Raw genomic sequence first — 23592 nt, 5'->3', positions numbered from 1 at the left:
TCTTTTCTTTTCTTTCCCTTCCTTTTCCTTCCTTCCTTCCTTCCTTTCTTCTCTCTCTCTCTCTCTTCTCTTGCCTGCCTGCCTTACATTTTTAAAATAAGCCTGTTTAGAGTAGAAGTGTGAACAGAACTACAGAGCTGCCTGGCACAAGCCAAGGAAAGGAATTTCTGTTTTGAACCAGAGAGGAAGAGGAAAGGGAAAAGTGAAACAGAAAAAGGGGGGTGAGCATCATGGCTGAAGGTTAGGGGATGGACTGTGTGTCCCCAAACTGTTAGTAAAGTTCTAAACTTCCGAAATGCTTGCGGTGGGAGGCGAGCTGGGAATCTTGTGCAGCATCTGGTGAAGGCGCTGACCTTTGGCAAGGAAAGGAATCAAGAAGACACACAGGAACAACAAATCAGGACCACGAAATAGAGACTTGAGAATTTGCAGAAACTGTGGGGAGGGCTGTGGACTCTTGTTGTGCAACTGGGTGTTTCAGCCAAGCTTACCTTAATCTGCCCCGGCCAGACAGTCTTCATCTGGGATCCATTTGCCCGGAGTGGGAGAAGCTATGTGGCTGTGAAGCTGTGAATGGTTTTTCATTGTGTTCTGTTCCCTGTATCTTAAAGTCATACCTGGAGTGATTAGGAAGTGTCATTGGGGGAATGTGAATCCCTAATGCACCCTTCCCAACTCTGACTGCATCAGGTGTCAATCCAACAGGTTAGATAATATCCATCATCTGACCAACCATCAGTCCACCTATTACCTCAGGAGGCATGTAGCCCCTTCTATGTTTAAGGTGGTGTACTAGGTTTTGGAGGTAAACAAATATGAACAAGACATAGATCCTGATCTCAAGGAGCTTAGTCTAGTAATGACAACTGTAATGGGTTGAATTGTAGCCCCCACCCCATTAGGGTGAGCCCTTAATTCAATGACAGCATCCTTAAAAGTGATGAAAAAGGAAAAGATACAAAGAAAAGACGGCCATGTGAAAATGGAGGTAGGGAGAGATTAGACTCATGATGCTACAAGCCAAGGAATGCCAAACGTTGTTGGCAGCCACCAGAGACTAGAAGAGAGGTGTGGAATGGCTCCTCCCTCAGAGCCTTTAGAGGGAACAACTGGCTGATACCTTGATTTTGGACTTCTGACCTCCAGAACTATGAGAGAATGAGTTTCCGCTGCTTTAAGCCGCTCAGTTTGCGATTATTTGTTATAGCAGCCCAAGGAACTGAATACAGCAACTTGTGCTGAAATAGCTAGGCGCCGTTACCAAAAGAAGAGAAAATGACAAGCGTTGGTGAGGATGCAGAGATGGAACATTTGTGCACTGTTGGTGGGAATGTAAAATGGTGCAATTGTTATGAAAAATAGTAGGATCCTAAAAAAATAATAAAACTACCGTGTGATCCAGGAATCCCATTTTTGGGTACAAAAGATTCAAAGCAGTGAAAGTAATCCACCCAAATGTCTATTGACAGATAAATAGATAAAGAAAACTTGGTGTGTATATGTGTGTGTGTGTATACACACACACACACACACACACACATACATAAATACACACATATATATCAGCCTTAAAAAAGAAAGAAGTCCTGTCACATGCTACAACATGGATAAATCTTAAGGACATTGTACTGAGCAAAAGAAGCCAGTCACAAGAGGACAAATACTGTGCGATTCCACTTATATAAGGTACCTAAAGTAGTCAGAATCATAGAAACAGAAGTAGAAAGGTGGTTACCAAGGTCTGGAGGAATTGGTGTTCAATAGGTATAAAGTTTCAGTTTTGCAAGATGAAAAAGTTCTAGAGATCTGTTGCACAAGTGTGAATGTACTTAAAACTACTGAACCACACACTTAAAATGATTAGGATGGTAACCTTAATGTTATATATATTTTTAACCACAAAAAATACTTGAATACCAGGAAGAAAGGGGTAAATGCCACAGTTAAGTATAGTAAAGTGCTTTGAAAATTCAGATGGAGAAGAGCTGACTTAGAGACGGTGGGAGTGCAGGGCAGGAAGCAGTTCAGAGGTTTTATGGCAGTGACAACATTTCTGATAGATCTTCAGGGAAAAAATATGATTTTGACATTCAGGGATGTTAGCTGACACAGGGTAGAGAAGAGCACCTGCATGCAAATGACCAAGTTGAGTACCGGAGATGAGTGTGGGGCCCAGGACTGCTGCTGGCCATTACGGTGCCTTTGTGCAGAGTAGAAAAAGATTCTGCTTTCTCCTGGGGCCTGACATGGCAAGCAGAGGGATTTCAGCTGGGGATCTGTTTGCAGCTCAAATTCGGCAGAACAGTATTGGCTGTCCTGGGTCCACACAGAGATAAGAAACTCAGTCGGAGAGAAAGATAATGAGCTTAGTTTGGGGCATGGTGAGTTCGGTGGGTCAGCAGAACATCCAGGCAGAGATAGGAAACAGAAAATGGAAAATGTAGGACCAGTGTTTGGAAGGAAGTTTAGGATCCAAAGTGTAGATTGGGACATCACTTTCATGGCATTAAAACTTTAATAAATTGGTCATCTGGTACCAGTTAACTCCACATATACTATAGAACATTGGTGTGGCCACCAAGGAGGCAGACAGCGCCCTCTGGTGGAAATGTGAAAACACTCATCAATACCATCCACACAGACAGAGTACATAATTTTGAGCAAACACAATTCAAGAGCATTTTTCTTTGAATAGATATCCTTGCTGCCTGGAGTGCCACATGGGTCAGTTTAGCCCTGCCTGTGGCAGACATCCGGGCATCCTTCTCCTCCCTGAAACTGTATTCCTGCGGAGTGTCTGGGTCCAGCAAGAAATCATGTACACTGTTCACACGTCATTCCATTCTCTGGTGCTGAGGACCGAGCAGCAATTCCAAGAAGCCCTGTTACTCTGCCCCTTCCAGCCTAGAGACCAGCCAAGCTTGGAGACGTAGTGGCTTAGCTCCTTTGTCCCTGGGTCTCACCTGGTCCCTGGGAGGCACAGAGCCCCTTCCAAGAAGAAACTTCATCCACTCCATCTGATCCTCCCGAGGGGAAAGGGGAGAGAATCCACTTACTGGAGGAGGAAGAGAACTCTGATTCTTCCATTCCCTCGCCGAATGTTCTTCCATATTCTACTGCTCCCCGCCCCCACCCCCGGTAGAAGGTGAGTGAGGGAGTCCATTGTGTTGGTTTGCCCCGAATCCCGCCAGAGACCGTCCCTGACACTGAGGGTGGCAGGTAGGAGCAGAGGGCTTGAAGGCTGCAGGGTGCCACTGCTTTACATTTCATATCTAACCCGATCCTCACAAACAGTTCTACAGAAGTGTTATTATTTCCCACTATATAGTCGAGGGAACTGAAGTTCAGAGAGGGCACATAACTTTTCAAAGGTCACACACTAGTAAGAAATGGACCCAAGCAGAACTATTTTCCTAAATGAAATATAACTCACATGCCACAAAATTCAGTGGTTTTTAGTATACTCCCAAAGTTGTGCAACCATCATCACTATCTAATTCCAAAACATCTTCATCACCCTAAAAAGGCATTCTCTACCCATTAGCAGTCACTCTTCATCGCCCCCCGCCCCATCAGTCTACTTTCTGTTTCTGTGGATTTGCCTATTCTGGACATTTCACGCAAATGGAATCATACAATACGTGGTCCTTTGTAACTGGCTTCTTTCACGTAGTGTAGTATTTGTTGTAGCCTGAATCAGTACCTCATTCTTTTTTACGGCAGGAAAATATTCCATTGTGTGGATAGACCACATTTTGCTTATCCATTCATCAGCTGATAGACACTTGAGTTGTTTTCACTTTGGAGCTATTATGTATAATGCTGCTCTGAACATTCACGTACAAGTTTTTGTGTGAGCGTATGTTTTTATTTGTCTTGGGTACATACCTAGGAGTGAGATTTTTGGGTCATATGGGAGCTCTCTGTTTAGCTTTTCTGAGGACCTGCCAGACTGTTTTCCAAAGTGAGTACATCATTTCCCTCTCTCACCAGCGATGTGTGAGGGTGCCACTGTCTCCACAATTGCATAAGCAAAACTCATTTTTTTCTTTTTTTAAAATGGAGGTACTGAGGATTGAACCCAGGACCTCGTGCATGCTAAGTATGCGCTCTGCCACTGAGCTCTATCTCCCCCTAAACTCATTTTCAAATTCATTTTCTTGCTCCCTCCCTTTTTCCCTTAAATATGTATTTATTGCTTGCTGTGTACCAGGCACCATGCCCAGCCCTGGGGATTCAGATAAATGTGCCTCTATACTCGAGGAATCCTCAGCCCAGGGCAGACATAGCATATTTATCTTCGCATGGTGTCCCTGCCTTGAATGCTTTGCATGGATGTCCCACCCTCAGGCATTACTTCTTGGAAAATATAAACTGTAAAGTTTATGCTAATTAAAAAAATTTTTTTTTTACTTAGAATGACAGTAAATAGCAAATAAAAAGCACCATTCCAAGTTGAGAGAGGCTGTGGAAGGAAGGAAAAAGCTCTATATTTTAGTAGCTCAAATAGCACTCATTTGCTGCTTTTTGAAACAGGCTGTCCCACATTTTCATTTTGCACTGGGCCCCGCAAATCCAGGCTCTGCCCCTGGCTGGGTCCTCCAGCGGGAGGGCACTACCACGTTACAGGCAAAGGGTGCGGCCATGGGGAGGGGTGAAGAATTGGGTCCCCGTGTGATTTACCACACCATGCATTCAATAACCTGGGAAATGCGTTATTGTGTGAGCACAGGAGGCAGCAGAGGGTCCTAAGAGGCTCAGATCTTTAACATTTCTTCTCAAGAGTGATAAAGGATGACATTGGATTTAGTAGGAACCGTTGACGCTCTGCAGATTCTGTTTTAAATTTATAAATGAGATAGAACTTGGAGCCAACCGCTAGTTCATCCCTCAACTTCAAACACAGGAAAGGCTTAGCTGGTCTTGCGCGCTGCTGATATCCTTAAGAGGGTTGTTTTGCTAAGGAGACTGTAAGTCACTCTGATTAGATAGCCCCTTGAGCTGTAGGGAAGCCTTGGTGGAAGAGAGAGCATCTGACTTCTTCCCTGTCTCATCCCATTGATATTCTTTCTTGACATGAAACTTCTTATCTGACTTCTATCAGTTTTGTTATAAACGGACTTACAAATTTGGTGGAAAATGCAGGCGTGTGTGCAAGGTCACTTAGCTAGTAACCAGAAGACCTAAGGTTAGAATCCATATCCCCGTACTTTTCCTTTGATTTGGAAAGAGAGTCACTGTATTTTTATAGAGTGTTAAGTCATTTTTGTAAATCTCATTTGGGGGCAACAGATTTTTTTTTTTTGCCTTTTTTTTCCACTTTAGTTACTGAGATGTAAACGTCCATCTGCCCAAATGTTTAGTGTGTGCAAAAATATTATCATGGATGGTTTTTAAGACTTTGAAAAGTTCTTTGTTGGCAATTCTATTAACCATTAGATAAGAAATGAGAGAAACAAACCCACTGTCAGCTTAACTCAGCTCTTCAAAAGAGCTTCACTTAGGAATATGTGTTTCCATCCCAGAAATGATTAGTGGATGGTTAAATTACAGGAGGAGGCAGAATTAACATTTTGAATGAAAGGGTATATAACGAGAGAGTTTGAAGTGGAAGAAAATTGCTCGCAAATAGAATAGGATTTTGAACAAGAGACAAACTGGCCCAGCTATTTACGTACATTACTCGCTTCAGTCATTATATTTTGGGCTCCTTTTCAGTTCTGACCAGTCTTTCTTAACCTGCTGAAGCCTTAAACTTTACCGTCCAGAGTTACACTGTGAAAAATAGAGCTACGTTGTCCTGAGGTGTGTGGCCAATTCGGTGGCATAGGAGCAGGATAAAGCTAGTCCGTCTGCCTTCTCTCTATCCTTCCTCTTCTCATGACTGGGTCCGTGGGGAGATGCCTGTGCTGAGGGCCTTCACCCACAAGGTCAGAAACAACCTTTAGGTTCTGCGGCCCCGGAGAGCCAGGCAGAACTCTGGCTCATGACTCACAGAAGCTCTCAGAGGCCAAGGGCATCATCTAGGTAAAGCCAGGCAAGCCAGGTCAAGCGTAAGGCTTTTCAGCGTCTTGATGTGAGACAACCACTTTGGGACTTGGTCCTGCTGACATGGTGGTCGTAGAAGTCATTGAAAACTCTCAGGGGCAAAATGCTGGAACATTTTTTTCACTTGTACTTTCATCCCTTACATATGGAGGAAATATTTAGCATCTGCCAGCCAGGGAACGCCTATGGGGGCCGCTCAGTTGTTCTGGCAAATCCACACACCTGGAAGGGTGAGGGGCTCAGGAGTGACCCTGGGCAGTGAGGATGGGCCGGTGGATAAAGACTTGCCTTTTTCGGGGGTCTGTTGAAGATCTGATGAACATGCAGATCTCAGGCAGATCTTCTACAGGCTCTCAGCTGAGTCCCTGTGTGGATGAGCCTTTCTTGCTAAAATGATAACTTTCCACAGTGACCTACCCATGCCCATGCTGTCACCTCAGGACCCAGAAGGAACTGAACCTAAGACCCAGCATTTGCATCTGTTCAGAAAAATGAGATGAGGGAAAAATTATAACTCCATTGCAGGTGCTCTCAAAGGACACTGGCAGACACAAAGCAGAAACAGCCTGTCAAAAACACATGGGAGTCGACTCCCAGGATCTCCTAGGGCATCCATGAATGACCAGATTTATTCCTTGATGACTGATCCAGCTGCTCAAGGGCAGAATGTCCTGACTTGTGTGGACCTGGACCCACAGATGGACATCCTGCAGGCTGCACTTGTCTACCCCTGGCCAAAAGGAGGGACTGAGAAAATGAAAAATAGCCCTGCTGGCAGCTAGGTTGTGATGTTCCCAACTGAAGATAAATAGCGCTCGTGGGAAATAAATAATGTCCAGAGAAGGCCGCTCTGACCATATTTGGAACTAGAGAGAACCAAGGCCACTCCTCAACCAGGGAAGTGATTAGCAGTCCCTCTCCTCCTCTGACTAACAGGATTCTCTGTAGATCCTTTACCAATGACAATTCTAGCCCCTTCTTAATCTTGCCACCTCGCAAAGGAAAACGAAGATGCCCAATTATTGTGCTGCTTCTGCCTCTTGACAACAGTGAATTCAGAATATGCCCCTGCTTCCTTAAACTCTTCTCAGAACCCCTCACCGCCTGCCTAAATCCTGTAACAGCCCTTCCTCACTTCCTCTCACTCCAGTGCCCTGTGGCTCCCCGGGGGAGTGACTTCTTACTGGCTGCTGCGAGCTAACTGGAGCCAACTGGGTTTTGACTATGGTGCGTTCCTGCGGCTCTTCCCTTGGTGGGCATCTGCACTGGCCTCGCTGCTTGCTGCCATCCGATTAGCATCAGAAGAGAGCCTATGGAAAAGAGGACAAATGCCACTATCTTCAGATGTCTGCTACTTCTTCTCTCCCCTTTCCCTGTCTTTGCCTTCATTAGATGGAACTGATCTGTGAATGACTTCTTTTGTATACATGCAAAATAGCGTGCTAATAGCTCCCTATCTAGTATGCTTCTGAGTCAGTTTGCACTGTGGTCGACATTTTCTGAAGATGTGACAGTAACAGCAGGGTCTCCGTTGTGACTCCATATAGTTGATACCTTAAGTTCAGTATCATATATCTCCCTTTAAAAAATGTCCCTCCGCTGTTTCTTCCGTCCTGGCCTCCGGCTTTCCAACAACTTGCTTGCCTCTCTCCTCTCTACAGCCCACCAGAAAACAAACAAACGCACAAACATAAACCCTCCAAACTCCCAAACTCCAAAACGACATCAAAATCTTCCCATTTTATTAGGTAGAGCAGTTTATCTCACTCAAGCCTCTACCTCAGCGCTCAGCTCTTTTGTAGATCTAAGGACTCAATGAACGAGAATGGAAACTAATCTGAATATCCAGTAATAGAATAGTTAAGTATAGTGTGTCAGCCTAGTGGACTATCTTGCAGCTGTTAAAAGAGGAAACTAAGGCAACCTAGAAACAAGGAAAATAGTTTATGAAACAATTGCTTATAGAAATTAACTATAATACAGTGGACAGTGTGATTACAACTAGGTAGCAGTCAGTATGTGTAGCTCAAGGCTGAAGCTGGGTGCCAGAGGGGTTTACAGGTATGACTCGATGATGTGAGCGGTAGGCCCACCAAGGCTCTATCTGAATGAGGGATAGAGGAACCTGACGGAAAGGACTGGCGCTTGTGAATGGGGTGAGGTCAGCAAGGCCCTGGCACAAAATTTAACAGAGTGCTAAGCAAACGGACAAAAAAACTTCAGTAATCAAGATAAAAATATTTTAATGCAAAAAAATATTTAAAAAATGTGAATTAAGGCAAAACATAATTTTTGATACTATGGTGGACACAGTATCAAAATTTTAAGTGAAGTTTCAACCCTACATTTGCCTGACTCTGAGAGTGAGCACCTCACTTGCCTCAGCCTAGTCCAGCCCTGGTGAGGATAATGACTAGCTGTGTAGGACCACCGGCTGTCTCCCACCTCTAGGACCCAGCCCCCCTGAGAATAAGGGCCACTCCTTACTAACCCCCAAAGGATGGAGAGTCCAGGTGCACATACTTGGTTAGGGAATGGTTGATCAGAGGGAAGACGTTTCCAAATGTCAAGTAGATCTTCCAGGGGCTTGGGCTGGGACAAGGAGATACAGCAAATAAAAGTGCCCCATAATGCAACTCTCCATAAAGAGCTCCTCTATGAATGTAACCTAGTTGGGTGACTCATGGAGATTCTTAGAGTGCGAAACGGAGACATGTCTATGAGTCAGAAGCAGCAAAGGACATCACTATAGCAACCTGGGTCCCTGGGGAACCACTGTCCTTGTAGGAGCATAGGAGCAAAGGCTGAAGAGGCATGTTATGTTTGTGCAAAAATGTATGTGGGGAAACCCAGAACCCCCCAAGGAGCCGGGAGGCAGGCATTTAGAGATGGTAATTCTGTATATTCTGAAGATTGGAGGTGGGGGCTGATCTAATTGACGTTCAGTTTTATAATTGTTGTAAACCTATCGAACAGCCAGCCTGGGGTGGCTCATGAAAAATCAGATACTGTATGCAAATTTGCAAGGACTAGAGAGCAGTGGGTCAGAGAAATAGTGTAATGGTTGTGTGAAACCTTTTAAACTTTTTCTTAGTGTTTCTATGTGATCTTTTCAACTAATAAAAAGGAAAATGAAGTAAATATCACATCCCTGAAATTACATGCATAGAATGCAGAACCTGGCACCATAGCCTGGAGTCCAGCAAACTTAAATTGTTGTCCAACCCAGGTTCCTGTGCCCCACGCACAGTGAGGCCAAACAAACTGAAATGCTGCAGTTTGGAGCAGAGAAAGGTTTACTGCAGGGTTAAGCAGGGAGAATGGGCGGCTCATGCTCAAAAGGCCTGAACTCCCTGATGGTTTTCAGGGAAGTGTTTTTATAGGTAAAATTTGGGGGAGGCCTGCAGGATGTGTGACCACCCTCTGTTTGCTTGGTGGTGCGGTAACAGAGTGGTGTTCTCGAAATCTCAGTCATCAGCCTTTTGGTTCCAGCCAGCCTGGGGTCCACGTGCTTGAGCTCAGCCTGAAGTTAACATCCTTCCCCTGGGTGGGGCCTTAGTTCCCGTGGAAGAACTCAGAGATACATTGCTATGTATATCCCTGGAGGAGGAACCAGGCCCTGCTTTATTGCCGACTGTTGTTTTTTGACTGCTCTTCCTTAGTTTCTGTGTTCCTTCCTTTCCCTGATTAGTAACTGTCTGAGTTTGCCCTTTGCTACTCAGGGACGATCTAGGAGGCCGAAGCCTTTTTCCTACAAACAAAAAATGGGAGACCTGGAAAGGCTTTGTGCCCGGGAGGGCCCCATAGGTTCCTGCTCAGTTTCAAAAGGACAACATCTCACACGATTATCTGAGCCTAAATATGTGAGGTTTTATCAAGATCAAGAGCTTGGTTTTCCTAATAGTGTCCTTACTAGAAAACAGTAGGGCAAGTCTCTATGACGATAAAGTGCCTGTAGGATGAGGCCTAAAATAAGCATTCTGTATTAAAACAAACTAACAACAACAACAAAAAACCATGGCCATTGATTCTAATGTGTAGGCAAGATTGAGAACTCTTGAGCCCAGTGCTGTCCAACAACTTTCTACAGTGACAGAAGTGTTATACCTGCGCTGTCCGATAGAGGCGCCACTAGCCACACGTGCTCTTGAGCACTGAAACGTGGCACGTGGGACTGAATTTTTACTTTTGTTTGATTAAATTGAAATGTAGGTGTAAACAGCCACAGGTGACTCAGGGCTCTTGTCTTGAACAGCATAGCTCTTGTGCAGTGGTGCTCAGACTTCGGCTGGTGTCAGAGTTCCCTGAGGAACTTGGTGAAAATACAAAGGTCCAGGTTGCGTCCCACTTCAACAAGCCTCTGTCTGTGTCCCTTCTGAGCTTGCCAGCAGATTTCTTCCAGTGTGGCATTTTGCAAACTTTTGAGGCATCTTGGCAAAGTGCAGATTCTGATTCAGTAGGTCTAGGATGGGGCCCTGAGTCTGCATTACAAACAGGCTCACATGAGATGCCAATGCAGCTGGTCTGGGGACCACACTGTGGTAGCATGGCTCGAGATTTGAGTTGTATTTGTTTCTTTTTAAGGTCAATTCCTGAGTGGATTTGAGTTGTATTTGTTTCTTTTTAAGGTCAATTCCTGTCAGCATTTTCAAATGTTCTACTCAGTGAAAGTTTTTTAAAATTGATTTTTAAATTTGAGATATAATTAACCTAACGTGTCAGTTTAAGGTGTACAACATACTGATTTGATGCACTTATTAAATATGTGTGATGATCACCACTGTAGCTTTAGCTCATACCTCCACCACATCACATAATTATCATTTTTTTTGTGGTGAGAACTTTAAAGATCTAGTCTCATAGAAATTTTGAAGTCTTTAATACAGTATTGTTGACTATAATCACTATGTTGTACATTATATCTCCTGACTTATTCATCTTCTAGTTGCAAGTTTATACTCTTTAATAATAGCTCCCCAGTTCCCCCACCAGGGGAAGAGGTGTTTGGGACATCAACTACTCTTTCACTTCCCTCCCCCTGTTCAGATCAGGCCAGCTACATTTTATCCTCTTGCCCCAATTCCCGACATGTTAGAAATGCCAGCATCACTCTAAAGATTAGGAAGAGGTAGAAATCCCAGGTAAGTGGCATCCTGATCTTACCTATATTTTCTGCAGTGCGTTATTTTTCTTTCATAATTTATTACCTGCTCCAGAAAAAAAAGAGGGCCTCTGTGTGTGTGTGTATGTGTGTAGAGAGAGGCAGTTAATATGCATTGTGAGAGCATTGTGAAAATTGACTAGTTGCCAGAACTTACCATCACTGAAAAATGAAAGCTCTGCACAGTTGATGGCACTGAAATGAGAGTTGACCTGCATTTGCCAATATTTAACAGTTACATTTCCTAGAGATATTAGAAAAAAAATCCCTAGAATTATTGCTGAAACTTGACAATAAATATAGATTCGTGATTAGTCAATAGAAGAGAAAAGGGGATTTTTAGTGGGTCAGAAACAGTACATTGTCTTAACATGGACTGACTTTTTAAGTCTCAGAAAGTTAAATGGATCTTTCAATGGGAAATAATGGGCACCCTCTTTTTCTTTTAATGTCATTTTCTTTTTTTCAGTTCTTTTTTAAAATTTATTTTTCATTTGTGCTTTATTTATTTATTTATTTTGGCAGAGAGGTAATTAGGTTTGTTTATTTTTAGTGGAGGTGCTGGGGATTGAACCCAGGACCTCGCGCATGCTAGGCACGCACTCTACCACTGAGCTGTACCCTCCCCCTGGCACCCCCTTTTTATTTCCACTACTGGTGTGTTCTACAATGTCACCCATACATCGGGCAGCTGCTCCTTTCTTAACAACACTCCAAGCCTACGAAACTCCCACTTAGATAAAAGAACCTAATTCTGCATTGTGCATCCCAATTACAAGCTGCTCCAAATTGCAGATGCAGAATGGAGGGTGATGTGAAAAGGCCCGTGTCTCCCTCAGCCTGCCTGTGGGGAAGGGAATGTTGTCCCCCAGGTTCTGTCTTCTTGGACCCTGGAGCTGGCCCTGGGTGGAGAGTCTGTCTGACCACTGTTGCTGGGGTCGCCTGTACCTGTATATTGGTTGAGACTTCCAGAAATGATCACTGCCCACCTTCCTGCTCTTCCTCTACTTTCTTGGCCATGCCTTCTCAGCCAGCTTATGCTTTTCCTGACCTGTAAATGTTGGCATCTTTCAAGAGTCAATTCTAGGATTTCTCCTTTATGCATTTAGCTGTTGTGTTGCTCAGCACACACGTTCCGGACACTTGCTTCTTAAACTGTGCCTTCTGCTGTTCCGCAGTGTCCCTCTTCAGTCTCTTGTAGGTCTCTTTCATCATCACTTCCTCCTTTCCTGGTCATAATATTGCCGTTTCTGGTTTTTATGGCATTGGCCTTGCTGTCTCTTCATTTTTTATAGCTTACCATATAACTGTTTTTTTAAACTCATTTTGACATTTTCAATCTTTTGGTAGCACTAAGTCCGTTTGCATTTACTGAAATGACTGGTATACTTGGCTTTATTCCTTTTGTGTTGTATTTATGCCCTATCGTTTGACTTTGATGGTTCTTCTTTTTCCTTTTTCTTATTTTTTTTCTGGTTTTATTAATTTGCTACCCCTTCTATGTTTTACCCTTATTAATTTGGACATTCCATTGTATTTTTCCATCCTTTTAATGGCAGCTTGTTATTCTCTGGTGGTCTTAATCAATTGCATATTCTGTTACCATTATTTGAAAATAAGACCCCTCAGCTATTTTTCTCACCAAGACTGTCTATTTTCCCCTGAATCCCCTTCCCCAATAAGATGATATTGTTAGACTATTTTAATTTCCCTTCCCCTTCTTGCTCCAAGTAAGAAATTTCAAGTGCTCTTTCTGCACTCTACCGCCATGTTCACCACATCCAATGCCTAGGTTTTTCTGACATAGTTTAGTTCTAAATAATGATTAAAATTGCCTTTGCAGCAACCTCTTTTGTTTTAAGGATCCTTATCTAGTACTCATGTTACATATCCCAAGAATTTGTTTATGATTGATTTAGATTAAACTACATATTACCTATTTTCAGAAATCCAATCATTATCCATTTAATGTCAACTTCAGTATTTCAGGCCTCCGTTTTTGTTCATTTGTTGTTTGGTTAGAATGATTTCTTGAGTATTTTTTTCAAATAGAGCATGGGGTTGTTAAACTTTTTTAATTCTTAAAAAATTTGTTTAAATGTTTTTTATCCTGATGGATGAATGAAATACTGGCTGGGTATGGGATTCTTGGGTTGCAGTCCTTTACTCTAAGTAGTCTCTAGTTGTTATTTCAACATCTTCTAGCTTCTGGGATTTCTAGTGTCTGTGAGTCTGTTTCTGTTTTATCAATAAGTTTGTGTCATTTTTTAATATTCCATATAAAAGTAATATTCTATGATATTTGTCTTCCTCTGTCTGACTTACTTCACTTAGTATGATAATTTCTGGATCCATCCATATTGCTGCAAATGGCATTATTTCCTTCTTTTTTAAGGCGGAGTAATAGTCCATTGTGGGTATGTATGTATATATATCTCACAACTACTTTATCCAGTCACCTGTTGATGGACATTTAGCTTGTCGCCATGTCTTGGCTATTCTAAATAGTGCTGCTTTGAACTTTGGGGTGTATGTATCTTTTAGAATTAGAGTTTTTGTCTTTTCTGGATATATGCCCAGGAGTGGGATTGCTAGATATGGTAACTTTAGTGTTAGTATTTTTACGGAAACTCCATACTGTTCTCCATAGTGGCTGCACCAATTTACATTCCCAGCAAGCCTTTCCCTCCTTCTTAACCCTGTTTTTGCTTGCTATGTCTCCTAGATCTATCCTCCAAGTGTCTTATCTTTTTCTCCTTATAAATTCCATCTTTTTGTATTTTTGAGACATTATGCCTTGAGATATTTTTTCTCCTTCACCCCGATTACTCACTCTGGCCATATTAGTAGCTAGTCTCTCCCTTAATTCATCTAATGTGTTTTTAAGTTTGAAGCCATAGCATCTATTTACAGAAAGTTTGCGATTTTTAAAAAGTTGTTATCTGTCCTCCTCTAGCAGTTCTGTTTTGCTGGGTGCCTGTCCTGTTTTATCTTCTTCCTTCTGTCTGCTGGGAACTCTTAGATCTCTGTTATTTTTCTTTATCTACTGTACTAAGACAATTTGGGTATCACCTGTTGTGCACCAGGGCTTGGAATAAATTGTCATCAGCTTTATTGGGGGAAAGGAAAACTTACAAGGGCAAGGTAACAGGACAAGAGAAAGCACAGGTCCCTTTCCTTCCATCATCCACTAAACCCTCCTGGATACATAGCATGGATTTATGTACCAGTAGAGGAACCTGTACCTGTGTTGCTCTCCTGTTATAGAGTGCACATGAGAAAACAACCTTATCAGTGAAGGGACAGACAAACTGCTTAATTGCCAGGCAGTCTGGAGTTGGACACTGGCTATTTAAAGGAGTTACCTGGGAATTCCACTTGCCAGCACTTGAAGTCTACTGGGGGACACTTCTCCATGTTCCTCCTGTTTGTGCATGTCTTTTGAGCAGAGACACTGACAGCCTTTATTTTGAACTAACTTTCCAAGGAAGTTTGTATAGTGAACAGCCTTAGGAAAGAGAGAGAGTATCTCCCTAACGGAGCCAAAGACAAACGTGTTTGTTACCTGTAATAATAAAGATAATCTCTCTCTCTAGAGCAAAATTTGGGCTTGTTTGCAGCCCTTTAAAAATATTGTTATTTCCTAAGCTTGGGTTTTCCTCCTGTGACACACATCCACTGCATTTGCAGTATTCATTGCACACCTCTGTCTTGTCCCCAGGGGACTTGGCTGGGCAAGTCCTCTGTCTCTGACCCAATATTCTGGTGTCTTCTGCCAGCATCCATGAAATTAAGGCTAACTTGTTGGTTCAGAAGCAGCATAAAATCTCAGACCTTCACAGTTCTCGACAGAGCTCATTAGAAGTGACATGCCCTCCCATCAGAAAGCTGAGTTCAGTGGAAGACTGGCTTTCCCACCTGCTCCAGCCCCAGCTGATTTGTGGTCCAAGCAATCCAGAGGAAGGCCACTTGGGGATAATGCTTATTCAATACAGTGGATGACTGGCCACTACAGGGTGTTTGGTAATTCCTGATCTCGATATGGAGGAAGCCCCAGTCTATGGAAGGGCTGTCTTCCAATGATTTATTTATAAGTATTTTTCTAGGTTGAATTTGTTCTAACACCAGTGCTTAAATATAGAATCTCTAATGAGTAAGCATTTCACCAGAGTTTACTCCTAAGCAATCCCACATGCCCTTTTTCACTTTTAACATTGAAGTCATAAAATATATTTTTCTATTCCTTTCCTAACCAAATAAAAAGGAACATTTTCAACTAAAAAAATAAATATTCTTCTAGGGCAATAACTTTATAAATGGCAGTTACACCTAGCCCTAGGTATTCCTAAACTAGCTGTCTAAACCTACTAAACAGGTTCAGTTTTGTGGTTTAAGACCGTGGGTTCTGGATCCAAACTACCTGGGCAACAGGCCTCCTGAATTTCAAATCCTGACCCTCCCATTAGCTAGATGTGGGACCTTTGACAAGTGACACAACCTCGGCTTCCTCACTTGAAAATGGAGATAACAACACTAACTACCAATAGGGTCATTTTGAGGAGTAAATGAATAATCCATGCCTTGCAAACTACTGCTTTCCAACCTGCTGTGATCACCATTCAGTAATCTGGCCACTATGTACAATGTAAACAAACTTGATCATCACCTGTGGTCTTGTTCGTGTAACATATGCTGTTGGAGATGATGCTTATTACCTACTTTTTTTCCAAGGGAGGAGCTTCCCTTAGAGTGAGTATTCCTAACCTGGAGCCCATGGACACTTTCAGGGGACCCCTGAACTTAATGAGAAAAGAAAATGCCTTATGTCTTTATATTCTCTGACCTCTAAGTGAAATGTATATTTGCTACAAATGAATACCAGTAACAAACCATAGTAATATTAACAGTGTCTATGAATTTGTGTCGAATAGAAATCACAGATGTTTTCATATATTTCAGATATATGAAATACAGCAGATACCTCAGAATATCATTCCTGCTCAGCACTGCTTTGAAACAAGGGTAATTAGTAGTCCCACTGCTAAATCTTACTATTTAATGCATTAACAAAGAAGCACATTTATTATTTATCATAAATTTATTTATTTATACTTTCAGGGTTGTATTTTAGTGTAATGGGCTTCCTTTCTAATGCCTCATTATTATATATTATATATTATTATATATATTTAGATATTATATTTACTATATATAATGTAGTATAATGTATTCTTTTCTGCACATAAAAATGTTACTCTGAGAAAGGATCCATAGTCTTCACCAAATGCCAGAGGCCTATTGCCCAGGAGTCAAGAAGCTCTTCATTAGAGCAAAAGTGGCCTTGCTCTGCCCACTCAGTTCCCCCCAGTCAGAGAGCCAGACCCGTGGGGAGGGGTCTGAGGTTCTCCGGCTGTCTGTGAGTGAGTAGAAGAATCTCCCTAATACACGGTGCAGTACTAGGAAACTGGCTTGGCCCAGATCTAAATTATGTCCTTGAATATATGAGCAGCACGTAAGAAGAGGATATATTGACTTCTGGCTGGCTGACTCCTGAATCTCTTTCAAATGGAGATGTCAGTTATTAGCTCCCCTCAAACACCAACATATCGCTAAGTGACATTTCACCCCCATGTCAAGGTCTTCCCAACCAAAGGATGAGCCCAGTGGGGACAGGTCTATGTCTTGCCCTCAGTGAGGCAGTGGAGAGGGTAGTGTGGTAAAGGACACGGTCTGACCCCATAAGGCTTGGGTCCAAATCTGAGAGCTGATACTTCATAGCTGGGTGACCGTGAGCAAATTCTTTAAGCTCCCAGTGACTTGTTTCCTCATCCTTAATTGTGCCTTCCTCACATGGTCCTTGCAAGGACTGAGTGAGTTGAAATGTAAAAATCGAACAGTGCCTAGCAGGTAGAATAAAGGGAAAAAATCCTGTATTTTATAGCTTAGGTGTTTTTCAAAATGCAGTTAAAGCAGCTAAGTTTGACGTTTTCCCTGCAGATCAAATACTGAGGTACTGGACATGAAGGATTATGTTATTAGGTTTTATAGAAAAAGACATTAAACTACCGAAAACACTACTAAGGCTCCGTCCGGGTTGTCTTCTCCCTTGCCGGGAAGAATACTCAGCTTTCTCTAATGAACAGGTGGTTGTGGTGCTATTTCAGGAGGCAACTCACAACAAAAACCAAAGACGATATTGGTATCAGCTGAGAGGTGGCAAGTGGAACCAGGACCTTGGAGACTGTCTGGCAAGGAACCTAACATGATTTTGTTACTTTTAAGAAATAAAAGTGTCTCAGGACAATTGGGAATTTTCCCCAAGACTTTCTCAAAACAGCAATCTAGAATGGAATGATAGCTTTTTAAACTTAACCTTTATAAACAAGTACAAAATCTCTGTGCAGATATGCATACTGGACTTCATGAGCTGGGCAGTGTTTCCTCTCTGGAGTCCTGTTTCCATCATCTCCTTGGTCTGTGTCCTGACCTCTGCCTCGTGGTAGGGTGATGAGCCACCAAAATCTTGACTCTTCTGCTACTTCCCGTTTTCTCTATTGTGTACCCATCTTTAGAGCTGTAACATTCATTATTCTATTGTGACTTTGTCATACGGGGAATTTAGCTTAAATTGCTAAAGGATAAAATGATATGAATTTTGATTAAGATCTAGATTCTGAAGAGATATTTTACTTTTCTATGGTATCTGTATTCCCCACCCCCACCCCCTACATGGGGCCTATCACAGTAAAAGGTACGTGGGAAGTCCTCCCTACACAGCCGTTTGAATGAATACGTACTCCGCGATTTTATTTCAGGGGTGACACTCTTCCTGCTTCATCAGTGTGGCCCTTGCCACAACCTTCGTTGAGGTTCATTAGAAGGAAACAAAGACCACCAAACGGTAATCTGAAACACAGCTGAATTTACTCGCAGGCCTGGGAAGGGAACACGTTACTCAAGCACAGTTCAGCTGGGGTCTTCGAGCACTACTTGTAAGAACCACAGAGAGGACGGGGGGGAGGAGGTACATCCTATCGAGTGAGATTCTGAGTTCAGCTTGGCTCCTGACATGGGGCATAAACTCTTCTTTGCAGCTGGTCATTGCACTGGTTCACTTCGTAAAAGTGCAGGCACCATTCCCGAACATGTCCAGGGTGGGCTACATAAAGCTTTAATGGGATCAGTGTCACCCCGATGGCATATCTGACGTGTTGACTTCAAGTTGCCTGAATCTTTCCTTAACAGGATCGGCAGCACCTTAGTACAGCTGCGTTAACCAAGTAAGAAGCACCGGTTACCCGTCTCTTCTCTCCTCTCTGTTGGAACTGCCAGACCAAATTTCCTTCTTCTCTCAGGACAAAAGGCAGGAAACATACATGTATACTTAGAAAAAATAATTTTAGATAGACAGGTTGTCCTTCAAACTTACAACAGACCAAAATGTAAGAGGCACTCAAACAGACACTGGTACACAAATGTTCACAGCCACATTATTCACAATAGCCAACAGGTGGGAGCAACTCAAATACACATCGGCGGACAACAGATAAAAAGATGTGGTGTACACAAACAAGGGACTGCCGTTCTGCCGTAAAAAGGAATGAAGTACTGATACGCGTTACAAGGTGGATGAACCTCGAGAACATTATGCCAAGAGGAAAGGGCCAGACAGAAGAGGTCGCATAGTCTTTGATTCCATTTAGAGGAAAAATCTAGAATGAGGAAGTCCCCAGAGACAGAATGCAAATTGTGGTTTCCAGGGCTGGGGGAGAGGAAGATGGAACTGGGTGCTGAATGGGTGCAGAGGTGGCTCTTGAAATGAGGAAAAGGAGTTGGAAATAGACAGAGGCGGTGGTTGTACAACATTGTAAATGCAGGAAATGCCACTGAACTGTACACTTTAAAATGGTTGTTTCTTATGTGAATTATATCACAGTAAAAAAAAAAAAAAGGGAAAAAAGGAAAACAGAAAAGTTCAAGGATCTTTTGAGTCCCAGGGAAACGAGAAAGAAGAAAAGAAGAAATGAGCGAACAGGGAGAACAGTTGTGATGACCAACCAGGGAGGGAAGGGGGGTCCACTTTAGAATCTAACAAGGCTGAGGACATCTGACAAGTGAACAAATACACTCATTTCCAGATGTTTAGCTGCAAATAACCCAGAGTTCTACAAACTGTAAAGGATTTTATAAACAGAGAAAACAGCTTGTCCCACAAGCACCTTCTCAAGGCCAGTGACTGCAGCCTGGAGGAGACCTGGGCTCTGTGGGTCACCGAGCGCAGATGGAGCCTCTTAAAGGGCTGGGGACCACCACACAAGCAGGCGCCTCTAACCCATCCCGCCTATTTGGAGATTTCCCATGGCCTCAATATAAGTGACAAGCATCATTTTGGGGGCGTTTTAGCTTTTCCCCCCCAAAACAAATGTGTAAAAATCGCATATCATACACTGCAAAAAAAACTTTTAAGTGAAATAAACAAATACCGAAGTGCGTTCTTCTGAAAGATGTTTCTAATACCTCATAGGTCACTTCAGTATATATTGTGTATGGTGAAACCATTTATAAAGAGCTGTGACCTTCCTGTGGCTACAACCCAGTGGACCTCGGCGACAGGACGCTAAGTGAGATGAGCCCGTCACACAAGACAAATCCTGTAGGACCTCAGTTCTATGAAGTATCTAAAGCACTCAGTCTCAGAGACACAGAAGACAGAGGGGTGGTGGCCAGGGACTGGGGGACAGGGAGCAGGGGAGCTGGTGCCACTTGGGGAGAGAGTTTCACTTTTGCAAGAAGAAAACAACCCCAGAGATCTGTTGTACAACAGTGTGAATCCACTTAACACTACTGAGCTGCACTTAAAAACCGGGAAGACGGTAAATTTGACGTCTTTGTAACCTCTCTAAACATAAAAAACACTCATTTTGTTAAAGTGATACTGATTTTGACTTTATTGCTACTGCAGTTTCATTGCTTTAGAGAAACGCCAGGCTTCAGGAGTTTCAACTGACCCTAGTTTGGATCTGGTTACACGTGAGAACATAACAATAAAAATAACCTCTGTCAACAACCACCACCAAAAAATGACTTGGGTGAAACAATCCCAGTGTATTACGCCATTTCCCGGTTTCTAAGTAAAACTCATGGGGTGGCGTTTCTGGATAAAGTCTGTACATCTAACAAGGTGAAATACCGACGCATTAAAAAAAAAAAACCACCAAATGAGGCTGAAATAATTAATTTGGTCGATGCTCCTGTGCTGTGAAAAAGGGAGAAGGTAAGGTAGGACTCAGGACTTGGGAGAGCCTGGCGGGCCTCTATTCACTGCACCTTGTGACTGGCCGGCCGTCTGCTGGCCGGGCGAGGGCTGAGCTGCCGGGGCCGCCGGGGCCGTTGGCGTGGCTGCCGTGGCCGTGACCGTGGCCGCAGCCACCTGGCACTGCACGACCCTCCAGTGCAGCTGCAGAGCAGCGGCGCGCCGGGCCCTCTGCTGAGGGCGGTTGGGCCTAGGGGGGCTCTGGCCGGAGCCCGGCTGAGACAACACAAGTGCCTGGGGCTGCAGGAAACCCTGCGGTCTGCTGCGCTCCAAGACCACGGCTCGCGGCGCAGGGAGGGCTGTATTTGGACCCACCGAACTCTGTGCCCTCGGACCCTGTGACGCTGGCAGCGGGGGACCCGCGGCGGAGGGATGCTGCCCTGGCCGCTCTGGGATCAGCTGGTAGAGCCGCTGGGGCGGCGGCTGCTGGGCCCCGCGCTGGCTGTTCCAGAGCACGGAACCGCGGGGGAGCTGCACCAGGGCCAAGGGCCTGAGGCCGCGAGCACCTTGCAAAAGCAGTTGAACCTGCCTTGGAGGAGGAGCAGCCCGCGGTGCACTGGGTGACCCAGCTCGGGGAGGAAGGTGGCCCGGCGGGATCCCTGCGGGCTCTGTGGCCCCGGTGGCGGAGCTGCTCCCCGAGGCCTGGCCTCCGCGACCAGGGCCCGCCACTCTGGTGACGCTCAGGCCGGCGCAGGGGGCCGCCATCCCGGCTGCTGCGGCGGCGGCGGGGATCCTCTGTGATGGGGTGGCGGCAGGAAGCGAAATAACTCCATTCAGCTCCACAGAGGATTTACTCGGTGGCTCAGGAGCAGGGGCTGGAGACAGAGACGCAGGAGAGCTACCCGCCTGCAGCGAAGTAAAACGGTCACCCCAGGAGCTCTTTCCTGGGTGCCAGGGAACTCTCGTGGGGGGAGGTGGAGGTTTGGCTCCCCTGCCCAGCACTGAAGACTGAACCCACCCAGTCTTAGGCTGTTCTGCTTCTTTCCTTGGAGAAGGTTGCCTGAGACCGGCTGAGCCACCAGAGCCAGGTGACATCTGGCCTGGACACTGGGCGCTCTCCTGGACCAGTTCCTCCAACCCAATGAACACCCTCCTGGCATCAGTCTTTAGACCCGACACGAAACTCTTGGAATGGCCATCTTCAGGGGAGTGGGGGGGGAACAGGCCTCTCTCCCATGGGGCTTCTTTACCAGACCTTTTTCCCAAGGAAAGGGAATTATCAATTGGCTGCCTGACGGTCAGCTTTGTGGCCTGGGACTGAGGGGCAGCCTCATATCCAAATACAGAACCATCTTGTACCTCATGGGCTGGCCGGACCGCTGGCTGTGAGTCATCATGTGTGACAGGCTTCTTACTTTTAGCGTATTTCTCCACGTCCACTTCAGAAGGTACTGCCAAGTCACAGGGTCTCTGTTTCCATGTATCTACACAATTTCCTGCTTTAAAATTTTTGAGGCCATAATGCTCACCTGTTTTACTTTCCCTTATTTTTTTGCAAGAAGCCAGTACTCTTAGCTCTGGAGGAGGTGAACAATGATATAGCTCCAGCTGCCGATTCAGAGACGCAGAAGAAAACCTCTTGAAGCTCCTTTTCATGGGGAGAGTGTTCAGCTTTTGCTTGTTATAGAGCATTCTGTTGGCAGTGCAGGCTACTGATATGGAAGGGTCTAGACACAGTGGTTCAGCTGTGGCTAAGATCAGCTGGCTCTCAAGCAAAAGTTTGTCCTCTTGGGTCCATTTCTGGTTATCGCTGGCTATGGCCTCTACATCACAGGCTAAAGTCTGCATCGTGGGACGTAAGAGAATATGCCTGCTTTGGTAACCGGGAGGTTCCCTGTTACTGGACTGCCTGTAGTCCCGGATTTCAGCTATGACACACCCATCGTGAAAAACGTTAACCTGAGACTTTTCCAGGAGATCCACCAAAACAGGGGGTAATTCTTCTGCGTCCAAGTATTCGAGTAATTCCCCTTCCTCATAAGGCAGCCGAATGCTCTCCGAAAATGATCCATTTTTTCCCTTGAGCATCAGGGAATAGCCCTCCTTTCCTGGGTACAGGTTGACCACCAAACACGGCAACGACTCTCTCCGAACAAGCTTCTCTAACAAGTTCACGTTGCTTCGCAATTCCTCCGGAATGGCAGGCTCTTTTTCACATTCTTCAACGTAAATGTCATAAAGTTTTTCCGAGAGAGATGTTTGCCCACTAGATGAGTGTTTCCTTTTCGGGGGTCTCTGTTGGGCACTTTCAATGATGTACTCCGCACGATCCAAAGCTCTTTCTACAGCTTGCTGCATTGTGGTACAAAAGAGGGGCCCTAAAAGAAGAGACAACGTAAGTGCATCGATGACCGGGCTGAAAACCTGTCGGCAATACGGATGTACAGTCTTGCAAACGCGGCCACTCTGCAGTGGAGCGCCCAGCCTCACCTCAAAATGGACAGCAAGAAACCTGCTCCCAAAGTAGCAGCGCGCAAAATACTTGCGATCTGGAGAAAGACCGAAATGTGTGGAAGCAGCCACCGCAGTGGATCTCGCCTCGTGGCGCTGCAGAACGGCCGGAAGTGGATGTGGAACGCTCACCCTTCCCCCTCCTCCCGCACGCCCCGCAACCCTGCCTCCCCGCCCTGGCGCATCCGTGTGTGCGCATGCGTGGTTCGCAAGCTAAGACTTCCGGTTTTCCTTCCCCGGTGCGAGGCCCGTGGCCGGCGCTTCCAGTCCTAGTCTCCGCATTTCCGCTGAGGGCTGCTGGCTGGACATTCTTTTCATATGACCTTGAAAGCATGCACCCCAACGCACAAGCAGCCAGCGAGAAAATACGTGAGTTTTTGCTGAGGCTTTAATACGCACCGGTTTTCTCGGAAATTCTGTTGCCGACAAGGTCCTGGAAGGTGGTCATTTCTTCTCTGCGCGATCACTTCACCAAGAATTATTCCTTTGGGGGGGGCTCTCTTGTTTGTTCTCAATGGCAGGACTACTCGTGGTGTCCGTCACCAGTTTAACACACCTAGAGAGTCCCCATTTGTAGCCCTTGCCTACATGCAGGCTCGCTGTATTTGGTGCAAGCATC

General features: G+C 44.7%; 1 protein-coding gene across 1 annotated transcript; it reads right to left on the bottom strand.

The window, feature by feature from the left end:
- Positions 1-20495: 20495 nt before the first annotated feature.
- On the bottom strand, positions 20496-23072 carry LOC116151523 (transcription factor SPT20 homolog). The gene has a single exon (XM_064483207.1). The coding sequence runs from the start codon at positions 22818-22820 to the stop codon at positions 20496-20498; it is 2325 nt and encodes a 774-aa protein (XP_064339277.1). The 5' UTR covers positions 22821-23072.
- Between the last annotated feature and the right edge of the window lie 520 nt (positions 23073-23592).

The sequence above is a fragment of the Camelus dromedarius genome, chromosome X (genome assembly GCF_036321535.1).
Source record: "Camelus dromedarius isolate mCamDro1 chromosome X, mCamDro1.pat, whole genome shotgun sequence".
Taxonomy (NCBI): Eukaryota; Metazoa; Chordata; class Mammalia; order Artiodactyla; family Camelidae; genus Camelus; species Camelus dromedarius.
The sequence above is the reverse complement of the archived record's forward strand: the minus strand, read 5'-3'. Positions and strand labels throughout refer to the sequence as shown.

Excerpts from the sequence above, each read along its gene's own strand:
- LOC116151523 (XM_064483207.1), bottom strand. The coding sequence starts at position 22,820 with ATGCAGCAAGCTGTAGAAAGAGCTTTGGATCGTGCGGAGTACATCATT.